Source organism: Bufo gargarizans, chromosome 3 (assembly GCF_014858855.1).
Source record: "Bufo gargarizans isolate SCDJY-AF-19 chromosome 3, ASM1485885v1, whole genome shotgun sequence".
Classification (NCBI taxonomy): Eukaryota; Metazoa; Chordata; class Amphibia; order Anura; family Bufonidae; genus Bufo; species Bufo gargarizans.
The window spans coordinates 333,443,399-333,461,951 of NC_058082.1; the positions used below are offsets into that span (position 1 = coordinate 333,443,399).

The 18,553-nt window shown below is 44.7% G+C and overlaps 1 protein-coding gene across 1 annotated transcript; it reads right to left on the reverse strand.

The window, feature by feature from the left end:
- Positions 1 to 1,726: 1,726 nt before the first annotated feature.
- LOC122932713 (tubulin alpha-8 chain) lies at positions 1,727 to 15,804 on the reverse strand. Its single transcript, XM_044287290.1, has 5 exons — positions 15,646 to 15,804; positions 13,214 to 13,436; positions 7,527 to 7,675; positions 5,456 to 6,136; positions 1,727 to 2,103 (listed from the first exon to the last, which is right to left on the reverse strand). The coding sequence occupies exons 1-5, from the start codon at positions 15,646 to 15,648 to the stop codon at positions 1,810 to 1,812; spliced, it is 1,350 nt and encodes a 449-aa protein (XP_044143225.1). The 5' UTR covers positions 15,649 to 15,804; the 3' UTR covers positions 1,727 to 1,809.
- Between the last annotated feature and the right edge of the window lie 2,749 nt (positions 15,805 to 18,553).

Here is an 18,553-nt window from a genome sequence, read left to right on the forward strand (position 1 = left end):
GGACGTCCCATGGTCTCTGTGTCCCCCAATGAATATGAGCGAGAAAACAAGATTTTTGTAAAACCTGCCAGTAAAATCTCTTTCCCGCTCTTCATTGGGGGATACAGCACCCATACAGTATTGTTGTTCAGCCACAGATTTGGCTGTTGCTGGTTAGAACCTTATTCGGTTCTTGGCATTGTTGCTGTTCCACGTTTTTTCGTTGGTTTACTTGCTTCTCACGAACTGAAGCTCTCTCTCCAGGCAGTAGGGGGTATAGCTGCCAGGGGAGGAGCTAACAGCTTTTACTAGTGTCAACGCCTCCTAGAGGACATAGCTATACCCACGGTCTCTGTGTCTCCCAATGAAGAGCGAGAGATTTTACAAAAATCTCATTATTGCAGTCTGACACTTCAGATGGTTAGTATAGCTGTAAAGTTGATCCAGGACGGCTCTTACGAGCAGTGTATAATGTAATGGAAAAATTAATCCAGCCAACAAAGGAGGCAATATCGATAATAACAGTATGTTAGTAAGTGGCTTGTGTTAACTTTCTGTACATGATAAATGCAACTTACTGAAATGATACAACCCCTTTAAGGGGGGGGGCGCTTTTTTTTAATATTCGCCCTATTGGTAAAAGTCCCTACAAATGGCCTGTGTGGGCAAGCATTATCTTGCTGAAAAATGGTAGTTGGATCAGTGTGCCTACCATGTCATATTTTATTCTACTTGTTCAAACCCGGGTTATTGTAGTTATCTCTCTGCAGGGTTTGTAGGGGAATTTACATGATATGGGGTTTATGTAATTTGCTACTTCTGTGGATATTGTAAAAAATATTCTGAAAGGGTGCAATAGCTGTATATGAAAAACATTATTTTAATAATTAGATTATTATTTTTTTTTTTAAATGGCAGTTGAAAATCCTGCCATGAGAGGCAACAAATGTGGCCACAGAATGTCCTGCTCATTTCACTGAGCTGTTGGTGACTGTCTGTTATATGCAATGGCTCCCCAGATCATCACACCAGCAATTAGTGCAAGTGTTACTCAAACAGCAAAGGAAGCATTGAAGCGCTCACCACTGGACCTTCATACTTGAACTTGTCATTGGATCCCAAATAGGACCTGGATTCATCAATAAATAAAATACAGTTCCAGTCTGAAGCAATCCAGTGCATCACTGTACTGCGGCATAGCAACCAATGACGGTGTTTCACGGACGTGTGCATGAGGCTTGAGGGTAATTTCCGGATGGCACTTTCCCTTTATTGATTTCTAAATGCTGTTAAGAACAGTGCCCCCCCCCTCCCCCAATAATCATGTTCAGGAAAGAATAAAAAAAAAATATCTGTAATCAGAAAATAAAAACATTTTTGGCATGTGTACATTTTGAAATTCAATTGTTAAAGCGCAACTACCATTTCATATCTTTTTTTTTTTTTCTGCTGTGTAGGGACAGTGACAGGGAACGTTTCTGTAATTCACTTTATTTAGGGAAATTGTTTATGTATAGTAGAAAACTTGGGCTGAAATGTGCCTCTCAAATGAGCGTTGCTCAGGGTCATCCATCATGTCTGCTCCCTCACAGCTTGGTGGGCACAGGATCCTTATGTGTTAAAATATACATTCCTCTTTTTTTTATTAAATATAATGCAGTTGTGAGATTCTCTTTAATACAACTCAGGAACTTTGTAAAATATACTAGGTGTTAAATATGCTGTTCAAGGGTGAATGTACAACTTGTTCAGCAAGAGTAAAACCTTTATTTGAAGTAGCCGTGACAGGTATTAAAACACTCATTTTTAAAAGGGCACTTGCCACTGACACTAGTACTCTTCTCCTTCATCTTCTCCTTCTACAGAGTCTGTGCCAACTTCTTCATAATCCTTCTCCAAAGCAGCCAAATCCTCACGTGCTTCAGAGAACTCTCCCTCTTCCATGCCTTCACCCACATACCAATGCACAAAAGCACGCTTTGCATACATTAGGTCAAACTTGTGATCCAGACGCGCCCATGCCTCTGCTATGGCTGTGGTATTACTGAGCATACAAACAGCCCTCTGCACCTTTGCCAAGTCACCACCAGGGACAACCGTAGGAGGTTGATAATTTATGCCAACCTGAAAAGACAAAGCATACGCTTCATATAGTAATACAAATATACACTACCACCAGTGCACTTCTACAGAACTTGTGGTCATACTACTAAACTAGAATGACCACTGCCAATGAACACTATAGTGGATATTGTTACCGTTCTTCAGGAAGCCTGATACATAAAACTCATTCTCATTTACCCATAACAGTAACTTGCTATGTAAAACATTGTTTGATAATGTATGTAACAGAAGTGAGCAGATCGATTTGCTCATCAAAACCGATCTAAAAGTGTAGCAGCACATGCAATTAGCATCTGCACTTCTCTGGTAGTAGGAGCAGCAGGGCCTCTGCACTTGGGCCATTCATTGCTCCAAGTAGCAGCAAGATTCATCAGGGCAGGCCAGATGTTAAGCACTGTCAATCAATGAGGAGCCTCTTGAGCAGCAGGACAAGCCCCTGACTGGTCATCTGTCTTGATGAAAAGGCACATTATTAAAGCCTAACAGTAACATAGTACATAAGGCCGAAAAGACATTTGTCTATCCAGTTCGGCCTGTTATCCTGCAAGTTGATCCGGAGGAAGGCAAAAAAAACACTGAGGTACAAGCCAATTTTCCCCACTTGAGAGGGGGGGGGGGAATTCCTTCCCGACTCCAATCAGAATAACTCCCTGGAGGGGTCCTCTCTAGTAACTATAGCGCTAACTGGAGCGTAATATTATTACGCTCCAGAAATACATCCAGGCACCTCTTGAATTATTTTCTTGTACTCACCATCACCTCAGGCAGAGAGTTCCATAGTCTCACTGCTCTTACCATAAATAATCCTTTTCCTCCAGACGCAAAGGGTGTCCCCTCGTCACAGTCACTGGGATAAATAGATGATGGGATAGATCTCTGTACTGACCCCTCCTATATTTATACATAGTAATTAGCTCTCCCCTCAGTCTTCTTTTTTCTAAAGTGAATAACCCTAATGTTGATAATCTTTCAGGGTATTGTAGTTGCCCTCCTCTGAATGTCTGCCTTGTTCACTGGAGCCCAGAACTGTGCACAGTACTCCATGGGTGGTCTGACTAGTGATTTGTAAAGTGGTAGGACTATGTTCTCATCACAGGCATCTATGCCCCTTTTAATGCAACCGTATTTATCTTATTGGCCTTGGCAGCAGCTGCCTGACACTGTTTTTTTTACTGCTTAGTTTATTGTTTATTAAAATTCCTAGGTCCTTTTCCATGTCAGTGTTAACATTTAGTATGTACGGGTGATTTGCATTATTCCTTCCCATGCGCATAACCTTACATTTGTCAGTGTTCAACCTCATCTGCCACTTCTCTGCCCAAGCCTCCAATCTATCCAGATCCATCTGTAGATGTATATTTAATCTGCAAAAATTGCAAGCCAACTACAAGATCATTAATAAATATATTAAAGAGAATAGGGCCCAATACTGACCCCTGAGGTACTCCACTACTGACCCAATCTGAGTGTGTACCATTTATAACCACCCTCTGTTTTCTATCACTGAGCCAGTTACTTGCCCACTTACAGACATTTGAGCATTCCACTTTTTACATACTAACCTTTTGTGGTACAGTGTCAAATGCTTTGGAGAAGTCTAGATATGACATCCATTGATTCGCCGCTGTCAAGTCTAGAACTTACCTCCTCATAGAAACTGATTAAATTAGTTTGACATGACCAATCCCTTATGAAGCCATGCTGATGTTATTTGTTCATTTTCACTGAGATCCTCCAAGATAGCATCTCTTAGAAAACCTTCAGTTTACCCACAACAGATATTAAACTTACTGGCCTATAGTTTCCAGGCTCTGTTTTTGCACTCTTTTTGACTATTGGCACCACATTTGCTATGCGCCAATCCTGTGGGACATTCCCTGTCAGTAGAGAGTCTGTAAATATCAGAAATAAGGGTCTGGCTATGACATTACTTAACTCAGGGGTGTATGCCACCCGTTCCTGGCGATTTGTCAATCTTTTCATGTCACTGTTGTACTTCTTCCTGGGTCAGACAGGACACTTTTAATGGGGAATTTTACATTGAAGACCTCTAACCTGTGGGTAGCAAATGTTTGTTTTTGCCCCACTATAATCAGCAATATTGCTGCACATATGACCATGTGCATACTCAGGTGGAAGTGAACAAGCCAGGGGAATGGGAGCTGGCACAAAGAAGACCCAGGGTCCAGGACTGGCATAGCAGGAAGCAGATAAGTATGAATCTTACATTGATAGGGGCCACAAGTACATAGGAAAACCTGTTTAGTAACTCTTGGATACTGGGATTAAGTGTATTATATATTAAACTAGGGTCCAGATACATGAGTGACAAGGCAGTCAGCGAACAATTAGCTTGTTCCTGATCATTGCTACTTGTTAAGGGGTGCTCTAGGATTAAGAAAATAAAAATACTTTATTATTAAAAAAATTCCCAAATACCTTTCAAGAGTTATAATGGCTCGTTTTGTCTCGGGAGCAATCATTAGGAAAAATAAAATAGCTGCGTACCCATAAAACCTGTCCTCATCACACAGGAGGACAAGTTACTTCACAACACTGAGCAGAAGAGCTGCCTCATAATCCTCTCTGCTTGTCAGGGATTATGATCCTGAATACAGGCAAATCTCTGTGGGAACAGAGACCCGAGAGGATTGTGGGGTGTAGTAATGAGCAGCAGCACTTTTATGCAGTCTCCATTATCACAGCCAGTCTTCTCTGTCCATCCTCTCTGTACTAAATTCCCCAGAGATTTGGCTAAAGTTCTTATCTGCTGTATTCAGGATGATAATCCTGACCAGTAGGGCAGAGAGGAGGATAGGCTGCTCTTTACATCAGTGTTGTGAAGCAACTTGTCCTGCTGTGTGATTAGGACAGGTTTGGTGTGAACTAATAGGATGGTAGCCATTTTGTTTCCCCTGATTGCTCCTCATACAAAATGAGCAGTTATAAATAATGAAAGGTATTTGGGAATATATTATACAGTAAATTAAGTATTTTCATTTTCTTAATTCCCGGAGAACCCCTTTAAGTTGCAGAAACCATCACTTCAGATTGATGAACCATCATTTCTCACCGTATAGTTTCATTGTGGGCAGTCAATCCCTGTTCAAGCAGGGCCACATGCATTTTATGTGCTACAAAAACTGATCACTCCGTTCATTTGACATGTGAAAGGCAGCACACTTCAGCAGGCCAGTTAGTGGGAACAAGCATTTATACAAATTTTCACTCACAATAATTGGCCTGATAACCCACCTTGTAAATAGACAAAAGTGTGAGCATGTTAAATAGGGATGATAACGACTTGCACAATTCTACTAGTAAAAAAAAAGTTACTAGAACTGGGCCTCACCTTAAACCCTGTTGGGCACCAATCCACAAACTGTATAGTGCGCTTCGTCTTAATAGCGGCAATAGCAGCATTCACATCTTTGGGTACCACATCACCCCGATACAGCATGCAACATGCCATGTATTTACCATGTCTTGGATCACACTTCACCATTTGATTTGATGGCTCAAAGCAGGCATTTGTTATTTCTGAAACAGAAAGCTGCTCATGGTAAGCCTTCTCAGCAGAAATAATCGGAGAGTAAGTGACCAGTGGGAAGTGGATGCGGGGATATGGCACCAGGTTAGTTTGGAATTCGGTCAAATCAACATTAAGTGCTCCATCAAAACGCAGGGATGCTGTGATAGAAGATACGATCTGGCCTATCAAACGATTCAGGTTGGTGTATGTTGGACGCTCAATGTCTAGATTACGTCTGCATATATCATAAATTGCTTCATTATCAACCATAAAGGCACAGTCTGAATGCTCCAGTGTTGTATGTGTTGTTAAAATGGAGTTGTATGGCTCCACTACAGCAGTTGACACTTGTGGGGCTGGGTAGATGGCAAACTCCAATTTGGACTTTTTCCCGTAATCCACAGAGAGTCTCTCCATAAGTAATGAAGTGAAACCTGAGCCTGTGCCACCACCAAAACTGTGAAAGATCAAGAAGCCCTGAAGACCTGTACACTGATCAGCCTGGAAAACAAAAGGGACAAGTGAACAACTGAAGTACTTGAATATAGCAAGAACAGCATTGTGCAGCGTTAACCTGAAAAATCTGTGGTAGCAATACTTGTGTTAAAGGGGTTGTCTTATCTGAGATAATGTAATTTGGGGGGGGATATAGCTACGATAGGTGTGGGTCTCAAAGAGCGCCCCAAAAGTGGTGGAGGGCATACTGCGCATGCGCAGCTGCCCTCCATTCATTCATTTTCTATGGGGCTGCCAAAAACAGCAGAGTGCTGACTTGGCCATTTCCGTCGGGCCCATAGAAGTGAATGGGAGCGGTGGCTGGTCATGTGCAGTGCGCTCCCAGTCACTTCTATGGGGAGAACACGTGGTGGCGGCCAAACCACAGTCCTTCAGCCACAACTTTAGCCCGCTCCATTCTCAATATAGGTGCAGGTCCCAGGGGTGAGACCCGCATCTATCTGAAAATTGGCGCATATCCTAGCGATAGGCTCACATGGTCTCAAATAAGACAACCCTTAAGGACAAAAGTCTTATAGCAGTAACATTATGTTGATGATGGCAGCAGTGCCATTTTTTTTTATCCAAACATTTTAACGAAGTCTGTCTTCAGGAAATTAAACCAGATCGTGCCTTGCAGGGCTAGCTCAGCTGAACGTAATGATACCCTTCACTAATCTTTTGCTTTACTGCAGAAAACGCACTTAATCCATATGCAAATAAGTGCACCAGGGGCAGGCCTAAGACACTGTGCACCCTTGCTCCTCCTTCCTTTTCCCTGACTGAGCCACGTGAGATGATTATGCAGGAACCAGGCCCCAATCAAGGATAGGTAGGCAGAAGGAGCAAGGGTGTACAAAGTGGCTTTGGCCTGCCCTCCTGCACTTGACTGCTCATTTGCACATGGATTAAAAGTACATTTTCAAATCATTACTTTTTTTTTTTTTTTTTACTAGTGCAAGGACAACTGCAGGCTTTTTGGCATTGTGTTTATGTGCAGTCCTTTCTGATCATTGTGTGTCGAACACTCCACACAGATCAGCAGTTGTGAAAAAAGGGAACAAAGACATGTAGATTCAAGGCAGGAGCTCCATGGATGAAGTATGAATGGTCTACCCCCTTTATTAAGAATTGATGGGATACAATCAGATTCAGAATTTCAGAACAGTTTATGGAGTTCAGAGTCATGTGGTAGTCTCTGGTAGATTGACAGGTCTCTCCTTCTATGCAAGCAGGGAGGGAGACCCATCAGTCAGTGTGAAGTCATGGGGATTCCTCTTAGAACTAAAATACAGCCTCTCAGTGTTATTCAACTCTGATCCAAAAGGCTGCTTTAGAAGTGTTTATATTCATAAATGTGCCTATATTAATAGCCAGACAGCAGGGCGATTCCTACCAGCTTTCTCACTCTTTCCAACACTAAGTCAATGATTTCCTTTCCCACAGTGTAGTGCCCACGAGCATAGTTGTTTGCGGCGTCTTCCTTGCCAGTAATAAGTTGCTCAGGGTGGAAAAGCTGACGATAAGTTCCATTCCGAACCTCATCTATAAAAAAATAAATAATAAATTTACTTCATTAAACGCCATGACCAATAACTAACATTGCTCAAATGTGTTCTCTGTAGTTGATACGGCCTCTGTTCTCCAGATAAACACACCACATATCAAGACTGGCGCTTTCTGCACTGGTCTTCATATGCCCTGCGCTGCTGGTGGATGCACCAGGCCTAGTCAAATTATTCACATCCTCTAGTCTGTTCACCTAAACAAATTTACTGCAGTTGAGCTTTATGTGCCAGAAAACTGCTGTGAATGAAAATGAATGTGTTGGCCATGCCCCTGCTCTACCCGTTTGGTAAAAGTATCAAGGATTCTGTGAAAAGACAATTGTGACAATTGCAAACTTTTTAAAGCCACTTTTCTGGCACAAAGATGTTAAAGGCTATGTACACCTTTGGGGCAATTTCTTTATTACTGCATTGTGCTCATTTTGAGCCAAATATTTTTCAATTGGTCCAAGTTAAAAATATGGAGTCTTTTTTCTGTAGAGAGCAGAGATTCTTTGTAGCAGCCTCTGGGTTTTCTTTTCAGTTGGGGAGCTGACAGGCTCCTTATCTCTGCTCTCTCACATTATCAACACTCATAGCTCAGTTCTTATCTTACTGATAAGAATGTGGCTGAAATGTTTACGACCACTTAGTAGTTAAGGGTTATTAGATGACCAGCACTAAATTAGTGAAAGTACTAGTCAATTAGAATAATGAGATTACACTTACCGGTAATCTGTTTTCTTTGAGCCTATGACAGCACTCATGGAGAGACCGCCTCCTACTCCTCAGGAAAGAAAACCCTTTAAAAGAGGGACCACCTCCAGTCCTTTTCCAAGAACTAAGACATATGATATACACTTTTTTTTGGGGGGAGGGGGGAGGAGGGGAGAATTAGCCAGGTGCTGTCACAGGCTCAAAGAAAACAGATTACCAGTAAATGTAATCTCATTTTTTCCCCCTCGCCTATGACCGCACCCATAGAGATATAAGAAAGATCAATCTAGGGTGGGACAACGGTCTGAAGTATTTTACGGCCAAATATCAGGCTTCATTAGAAGGCAACTAAAGTTTGTTAAAAAATAAGATTTAAAAATAAATAAAAGTATGCAGGGAACTCCGTGTGGCAGCCCTACAAATCTGCTCTATAGAAGCAGAAGCCCTCTCTACCCGAGTAGTAGAGACTGAGCCCCAATGGTGGAACAGCTCCCTTGGAAGAGTATGCCAAGTAAATAGCCTGCCTGATCCATCTAGCGATAGTCTGGGAAGATGTAGCGGAGCCCTTCTTACTACCCTGAAAGCAAAGCAACAGACAGGAGGAAGACCTCCATGGCTGTGTGACCTGCAGATTTTGAATTAAACATCTCACATCTAAACAATGAAACTGATTCCTTCTAGTTTTTTTGGAGAGGCACAGGAGGGAAGAACTCTTGGGTACGGTAAAATAAGGAAGTATCAGGTGATAACCATCCGATCCTCCAAGATCCTTAAAGGGAACCAGTCACCGGGATCTTGTGTAGCACATTCACAATACCCAGTCCCCATAGCTCTGCGTGCTTTTCTTGTGTGTGAAAAAAAAAAAAAAAAAAAAAAAAAAAAAAGAAGATTTGATACATATGAAAATTAAACCTGAGACCTCCTGAAAATCTGGTGGCTTAGGGTCAGACTGAGCTCTGGTACCACCCCGCTTGTTGATATGGGCAACTGCTGTCATATTGTCGGAGTAGATCCGTTAATCAGGGGCGGAAATGTCAGGAAGACTGAGTCAATGCTAATCTGATAGCATTTAGTTCTCTGAAATTTTGAGACTGGGTACGGGAACCAAAGTCCCAGGTTCCCAGCAGTAGCAGAGACTCTACATGGGCTCCCCAACCAAAAAGGGGCTGGCGTTAGTGGTCAGAGAACTACATCTCTGTGCCAGGGAACACCCTTTCATAGATTTTGAAGATTCATCCACCACTCCAGAGAAAGTAACGTCTGGGATGATAGCTGAAACTCCCGATCCACAAAAAGTACACCTGTCCCAAAACCTCCAGAATCTGAAGGGGCCTTGAGTGGTACTGGGCTCATTCCACTCCCGGAATCGCGGCAGTCATCAGCCCCAGCACCGACATGGCTTCTCTTAGGGAAGCTACCTGCCGAGAAGCAAGGTTCTGAATCCTTAATGAGATCAGCAGAACTTTGTGCAAGGGCAAAAGACACCTCTGGGACTTTGAATCCAAGATCATCCCCAAAAAACTGCACTTTTCATTCGGTTGCAAACTGGACTTTAAGTTTATCTCCCATCCTAGTTTTTCCAGAACCTTTCTCAAGTAATCTGTACTTCCAAGATGTGATCTGACTGGGCGAGGAGCAGAAAATATAGTCTAGATAGGGAATAATAATCACCAAGTCCTCTCACATGAGCCATCATCTCTGCAATGATCTTGCAGCCGATTGGCAATCGGCATTAGGTGTCTAAGCCCTTCCGATCATCAGTTAAAACAAAGTGCATAACCCCTTTAAGATCTCTTCTCTAGGAGTACCTGCTGCCATATGAACCTCCAGCTGGGACAATGATATGGCAGCACAGGTAGCAGAAATACTAGGCCTAAACATGGCCGCATTCATCTCCCAAGCCCTTCTGAGCTGGCTCATTTTTTGTCTATCGGGTCACGTAGTAACCCATGTCCTCAAACGGGAGTGATGACTTATTTGAAATCCGAGCCACCGGTGCATCAACTTTCTGAGACTTATCCCAGAGGCTAGTATCAGCATCTGAAAACTGATACTTCCTTTTAAAAGGAATTTGAAATAGAACGCTTTTCAGGGTCTCTCCATTCTTTCGATATAAGCGATTTTAAATTGTGAATCGGGAAGACACTTTCTCTCTCCCAGACCTTGGAACATCTGGTCCTGAATAGATACTCTTTTGTATCTTCAATGTTCATGGTGGCTCTTACAGCCTTTAAGAGACCCTGGGTGTCTTCTGGAAGAAATAAGGGTCTGCCAGACCCATCTTCTGAGGAGTCCAAGTAGTCACTAGAGGTAATCTACTCCTCATCTAAATCCAGCTCGTATAACAGAGCTATGGGATGTAGAGGCCTGCAGGGATTAAAGCGGTAGCCTGGACAACACTGCTGCATCGACTTCTCCCTAATAATGGACTCTTCTGATACAGTACTTTTAGGGCATTTTTAGCCTTTGAGCAAAAAGATTCTCTGCAAATTGCACATTTCCTGCGACCCGAATCAGCCCCAGGTGTCTAAGCGGTGGAGGTTTCACTTTCCTAAAAGTAATCAAATTTGCGAATTTAGTAGGATCCAAGACCATATAAAAATTCCACCAGCACCCAGGGTGAAAGAAGGGAACTACACCCCCCCCCCCCCCCAACATAATCCACCGACAATTTTGAAAGGAGGCTTACCAGGGTGAGGGCGACTGAGACAGGATCCTTGGGCTTGTGGGCGGCTTCCAAATCCATAGGAGCAGACATCATGGAGAGCAGACGAGACACCGCAGAAAAGACTTTCCCAGCTCTTTTATTGACATGACGCTGACGTAATGATGAATGTGCAGACACGTGATGACGAACATAATGACGTAATTGCATCTGCGCCACATGCAGCCAATAACGACGCCCCCAATCCTGACCTAGGAGTCTCTGCCCACAGAACGCTCTAATACAGATATAGATAGATAGAGAGAGAGAGATATAGATATAGAGATATATATAGAGATATAGATAGATATATATATATATACACACACACACACACACTTGCTTGAAGACCAGGAGCAAGCGACTAGAGCCCGGGGCTGCCTTCCAGCGAAGGACTTATTCCAAAGAGGCCCCCTATCCTCTCTGCACGGCCCTCCCACGGACTAGGGAAGAGGCCAGGCCGTGCATATAAAATCCTGGAGCACATAGGAGGAGCTTCCAGGCAAACAGGAAACACTGATTTAGGTAAGGCCTTTAAACTTTAGCTTCCGTGTTCTTTCCTGTCCAGGGACACCCTCCTGTCAGTGCCGTTGGGAAGGCACTGGGAAAAAAAAAAAAACTTTATCAGAGGCCTTGTCATGAAGATAGTCAAGGACCGGGCCAAATAAGAATTATCCTCGACATGGACTGCCACAAAGCTTAACCTCTGCCCAGATTATCTGCTTGATGCTGCCCATCAGAGACTGAGCTTCCTCCTCCATTAACTTGCTCACACAAGCCTGGAAAAGGGGCTTTGCCGTGGCAGAGGTTGGTTTCTTTTCACATATAGCGCACCCCTTGTTCTTAGATCTGGAGACCTTCCTAGACACAGAAGATGACCCCCATGAGTAAACCACATGCACATAAGAGGGGGGGAGAATCACCTTTCTTACCCCACCACAGTACCGGCGTATCATTGGTGATTTCAGTGGCTTCTGCGCGCCAAGACTGCTCCATGTTCTGGAGGACACTGGATCTTCCAAATGGAGGAACTGCCAGCTTCTTCGGTGAGCAGGGCAGCGAGCTGGATGGGCTTTTCTCACCCGGGTGCGCACACCGGCTCCCCCCACTTCCAGCTTATAGGGATAGATTCCCTCCACTGTTGCATCAGAAGTATGCCACCGTCCAGGCCGCTGCGTTTGTGTGCACGCCACTCGCGGTGCCGACAGCCGGACATGCGACACGGCCGCAGCGTCAGGAAGATAAACACCCCCCTGGGCTGAGAAGGAGCAGAGCAGGGAGAAAGGCCCAGACTTAGCAGCAGCTCCTAAAGGAGACTTACGCTGCATGAGTAAGCCCTCCAAGACACTTTCAAACAGTTGGGGCACCTGCAGCTCCATCTATTGACGGTTTCCGACTCCCTCCTGTCCTCTTATGACAGGAAACGGAATTGGAAAGGGTGGTCCCCCTTTTAAAGCAGTTTCTGGTTCCCGTTTCCTGTCCTTAGGAGTAGGAGGCAGTCTCTCCATGGGTGCGGTCATAGGAGAGGGGGAAAAAACTGTTAACCCTTTGTGACAGAATGGTGCAATATTTTTAATAAAGATCAATTGAAAATATTATTCTTAGACAACAATGAGTAAAATGCTAAGAAAAATTGCCTCTAAAAGGTGTACAAAGCCTTTAAGTCTCTCCATAGTGCTTTCCTACCCATGATTTACATCCTGGAATATCGGCATGTGATTAACAACCTCAGTGCTGATAGGCAAACAGACCAGCAGGGGACTACTAAAGCACTTTATCTGAACTGCCAAGTATTACTAACTTGTGGTGTATCCAAGGTTATGCTTATGACATGTATGCTTTTTATAGAACATTAGGCCCAATAAACATATGTCCATTAGCTGTAGTGGACATATCGTTCATCTAGTCCAGGGGTCTCCAACCATTAAAAAACAACTCCCAGCATTACTGTTAGGGCATGCAGGAAGTTGTAGTTTTATTAAAGCTGGAAAAAAAGCTTGATACCACTGGACTGCCCATTCTGTTCATTGGGGGGGGGGGGGGGGGGGGGGCAAACACTAGCAAGGTCATATTTTATATAAAATTATGTAAGTTTAAAAATTATAATTAAAGTACCTATCACTGCAGATTCAAGGTCTACAAAGACCGCTCTTGGGACATGTTTTCCAGCTCCTGTCTCACTAAAGAAGGTGTTAAAAGAGTCATCTCCTCCTCCAATTGTTTTGTCACTTGGCATCTGTCCATCAGGTTGGATACCATGCTCCAGGCAGTACAGCTCCCAGCAGGCATTACCAATCTGAACTCCAGCCTGTCCCACATGGATAGAAATGCATTCACGCTGTGGGAAAAGAAAATGAAGAGTTTTCTAATCAATATAAGCAATTACACAAAAAAGTTGTAGTATGTTCAGTGCTGCATTTTTTTTTTTTTTTTGCTAATTTATTAATCTAACTTAAGGGGACACACACACACACACTCACTCCCTTTGGAGTCCAAGTCAAGTCCAAACTTTAACAGAAGCTGCCATACTACAGGTTCTGGTGTGGCCGATTTTGCTCCATACCCTGGTTCTCTCTATATTTACTATCACGCTCCCTAAACAGTGCACGGCCTGAATAGAATAGTTGCATATAAGGGACTGAAGAGGGAGAACAGGGGCCCAGACTCTTTGGAGTGGTTACTAGTCAGGTAATGGTGACCATCACTGGAGGGCACTAGTCTTTGGGAGTCTGTTCAGTCCCATTTAGCTGTAGAGTGCAGGGCCACTCTACTGCTTCTGCAAGTCTAGCCATGGTGATGCATAGTTGTATCACACCACCAGTTCTTTCTACCCTTGCAGATTATTAAAGGGGGTTGTCCCATCTTAGACATGGGGGGCATGTATAGCTAGGATATACCTCCAATGTCTGATAGGTGTGGATTCCATCTCTGGGACTTGCACCCATATTTAGAACGGAGCCGGCAAAGTTCTGGAGGGCGCATGCCAGCCACCCTACATTCATTCCTATGGGAGTGCCAAAAATAGCCGAGTGGCACGCTGCTATTTTCCGAAGTCACATTGAAATATATGGGAGGCGCACTGCGCAAGCAGAGCCACCGCGCCAGTCACGTTTATGGGGCTAACAGAAATAGCAGAGACAGTGCTGGAATATTTTCAGCACTCCCATAGGAATTAAAGGAGGGTGGCTGCGCATGCAGAATGTGCCCTCTGGGACTTTGCGAGCTCCATTCAAGGTATAGGTGATAGTGGGCATTTGTCACTAACTGGCTGCAGCTTGACATGTCCTTCATGTTGTCCGTGACTAGCAGCCCCTGTAGCTCTGCTAAAAACAAGTGGTGATACTCATTTTCTCCTCTGAAGCCTCCAGCAAAGCTTGGATCCTCCCACCCACATTGTCTTGGCTGTAGCAGCGATGTTTCATGCATATAGGTCACCACTTCGAGGCCTTGGCAACAATTGGCTGCAGTCACCTGCGTGCATGGAGCACTTGAGTTGGACGGCACTCCTGTAAAGTCCTTTTTGCACGGTGCTCAGTGGTAATGTGAGATGATGTATAGTAAAAGGAGACCACGGCACCTGCGTGCATGGAACATCACAGCTGCATCCAGGAAGATGGCATCAGGGACAGGGAGGAATGGAGTGTAGCACTGGACGAGACAAAGGAGAATAGGGGCAAGTAACACGTTTTCGTTGTTATTTTAGCACATTCAAAGGGCCTGCCCGAGTTTTTAGCAAACTGACAACCCCTGTAATTAAAGGCCACTTACTGCTGATGAACTGACAAGTCAGGTCTAACAATGCCTATGTTTGCTGCTTCTGCTATTTGAAGGGCATAATATTCCAAGTTAGTGCAACACATCGTTCACCTGAAGACTACAACTGCCACTCAATGGTTAAGTAGAAAATCACAGCACACTGCCACACCCTAAACTGGTCAGAAGCTGCACAAGCCAGATCTGAAGTCACATCCTGGAACGTGTATGACAGGTGACAGCGCTGCACTTCCGGTTGCAAGCTAGAAACTTACATGGTTCTCAACTCTCCCACGTCATGTGACGTCAGGAGGTCCGTACGGGGCATGGCGTTTAGCAGCTACTGTAGGCGGGAGCTATGAGCTGGGCGAAGCCGGCAGCTTATTGGTCATTTACATACACGTCAGAGGGAGAAAGAACCGACACTTCTCGACTCTTAACGGCCGCCATGTTCCACAGAAGATGGGAGTGAACGAGTATTAGAACAGCTGCCCACACCCAGCACCTGACTCACAGCAGCTAAAACCTGATCTACTGGTCTCAGGACGGGACACTTGTAGTAGAAGTCAACCCGCCCGTCACCCGAGAAGTAACATGTAGGGCGCCCGTCTCAGTTAAGCTCTCCACACCAGTGTCACACTGACCGGAGACCGAGCTAGAACTCACTCGTCCCGTAGCGGCCATCATACAGCTGACGTAACACGAGAGAGCACATACATGGATACCGAACTTTTGGCGCCAATCCCCTCTGCCCGGGCGCCCTTATTAACCCCATACTTCTACTACGGTCTTACCATGATTGTGATTTGTGAAGGTCCACACAACAAAGAAAGTTACAAATAAAAGGAAAGTAGAGACGTGGACAACCGGTCCGGCTCCGTTGACTGTAGACGCGCTACGGGTCTCCGCCAACACAGCAACTGGTGATTCCCGGCCAACAAGTTGCCTTTATAGCCGCTGTAAGGGCGTGCGCAGCGCCTATTGGTCACCCGCGAAGAGCGCCCTGACGTGATTGGATAGAGAACGTTTGAATAAGTTTCACTGAGGAGCGATTGGTGGATTTGTACTGAGAGCAGGGAGTGACCGCTGCGCGGGTGACATTCCTGACAGCAGAGGGCTGCGGTGACAGACCTTCTCACGGAGTGAACACTGTGCACTCACGTGAAGAACGATCGTTGTCCTGTCGCCAACTTATAAAGAAACGGCAAGGAGGTCTCAGCGCATCCATTCAGCTTCACCTAGGGCTGTGCCAGAATGTTCTAGAGCACATGCAGAAAGCAGGTTACGTCCCAGTGGCCCCTGCCCGTTGTATAGCTGGTTGTATGAGGTAGCAAGCTGAAAAACATATTCTACAAAGGTTTGGGCTACATTCACACCGCAGAGAAAACGAATACTCCTTACAAACGCTGGCAGTTTTTCATGTCCATTTTGCATCAATGTGCGCATCCATTTTCTGGGCGTTTTGTATCAGTTTTTTAATAGCCATTAAAAGCAGATTAATTTCATAGGTCCTCTTAGTGCCCCCTAGACGGATAAGGGTGATCCGTTTTCTCTGACACAATAGAAAACGGATCCGTCCTCCATTGACTTTCAGTGGAGTTCATGATGGATCCGGCTATGTTAAAGATAATACAACCGGATCCGTTCATAACGGATGCAGACGGTTGTATTATCAGTAACGGAAGCGTTTCCTGAACCCTGCCGGATCCAAGCAGCCTAAGCTAAGAGCTGACATGCAGTACATTACAAAAAGTATTATTAGGGACATTTTATGTTACTCCTTAACAATAGTACTTATGGTATCCTCCTGAATTCAGCTGTATCGATAGTACTCATGGTTCCTGCCCTGCCGTTCACCTCATATGAAACAGGCCACTAGACCTTGAAGCCTATGAGGCAGTGTACAAACGACGCAGGCTAAGCCCACCTACTTTCTGTCAATTTGGATGGGCCACTTTTTTAATTTTTTTCTCAGGGCCACTTTAACTCATTCTACCCCGGAGTTTTTTTTTTATGACTTTTCGTTTTTCGCTCCCCACCTTATTTTTTGCAGGATAAGTTGTACTTTCCAACATCATCATTTAGTATTGCATAGAATGTATTGGAAAGCGGGAAAAAAATTCCAAAGGTGGTGGAGTTAGAAAAAAAACCCCTGCAATTTAGTCACAGTTTTACAGTTGTTTTTTTTTTTTTTTTTTTTATGGCGTTCATTATGCAGTAAAACTGACTTGTGACTTTCATTCTCCAGGTCAGTACAAATCCAACGATACCACATATATATACACTTTTCCTTGCGTTTAGATGCTGAAAAAAAAAACCTAACATTAAAAAAAATACCATTTTGCTGTCATTTCCTTACCCCTATACGTTTTTTCTAATTATGTGTGCGGAGCTTTCTGAGGGTTTCTTTTTTGGTAGGGCGATATGTACTTTTTATTGTATGTTTTATGCTAAATATTACTAAAACAAATACCTAGATTCCTAAATCCTATCCCTGACTGTATGAACCACCCTCAATGGTGGGGGGGGGGGTCATACTCTCGAACCTGGGCCCTTCTGACCCTAACAGTCCCTGCAATATGGCGTCAGAAGGTGGAGACAACTGATTCCTCCAAAACAGAGAGGAACCGGAGTCTCCAACAGGCCTAGCAACAAAGGGGAAGTAAGCAGCCAGCAGTGGACGACACAACAGGTAAGTGTCCAGTGGCAGAAAACACCATTGCCAACAGGACCAACATGGACACCTACCTGACAAAGCTGCAACAGGAACTCGAGCCGTCCACACCGCTATCACAGGATCCTGGTAATGCGCATAGGCCCAAACACAGACACCAGGCAGGACCCAGTATGAACACCAAATACAGAATCTAGTAGAAACAACCTAGACCACCATGCAGCATGACACCTCTTCTCTTCATTCTGATCCTCAGCACACACCTACTGACTTGACCCCCCCACTTCCCCGAGCTATATATATAAGTGGTGCCAGCACCAGCTAGGGGTGAATAAAAGTAAATTACACTGACAGCCTGTTAAAGGGAATTGCAGAATTATACCACAATACATTTGATATGACATTTAGCAACAGCTTAGAGTGCCCACATATAGCACATAGTGGGACATTGCATCAAGATGAACCAGGTGTGGATCAGCCAGGATTTCCACACACCAATGCCTGATGCATCAGACTAGATCATCCATGGTGCCACACCAACAATTTGACAAAAGAAACCGGTTTCTTCTGGCTACCTGCCTTAGCTGATGCCACACATCTCATGCCAGGTGCTCCTTTCAATCACCATCTTCAGCGGGTACTGGTATTGCTACCAACCTCCACAGTATGTCACCTTGCCACTCTGTGGCCTCCTCCTGATGCTGCTGCCGCCACCTCCAGACTCAGTCATCGTGCCACTCTGTGACCTACTCGTGCTGCTGCCACCTCCACACTTTGTCATTGTGCCACTCTGTGTCCTCCTCCTGATGCTGCTGCCGCCACCTCCAGACTCGGTAATTTTTCCACTCTGGCCTACTCATGCTGCTGCCACCTCCACACTCTGTTATTGTGCCACTCGGTGGCCTTCTAATGCTGCTGATGCCGCCACCTCCAGACTCTGTCATTGTGCCGCTCTGTGGTCTCATGCTGCTGCCACCTGCAGACTCGGTCATTGTGCCACTCGGTGGCCTCCTCCTATTGCCGCCGCC

What these genes read in the sequence shown, in the direction of transcription:
- LOC122932713 (XM_044287290.1), bottom strand. An exon ending in CCTTGAATCTGCAGTGATAG is followed by an intron (nt 7,676 to 13,213) that starts GTACTTTAATTA and finishes ATTTTTTTATAG; the next exon opens with ATGAGGTTCGGAATGGAACT. An exon ending in GGTGCCCAACAGGGTTTAAG is followed by an intron (nt 2,104 to 5,455) that starts GTGAGGCCCAGT and finishes TTGTCTTTTCAG; the next exon opens with GTTGGCATAAATTATCAACC.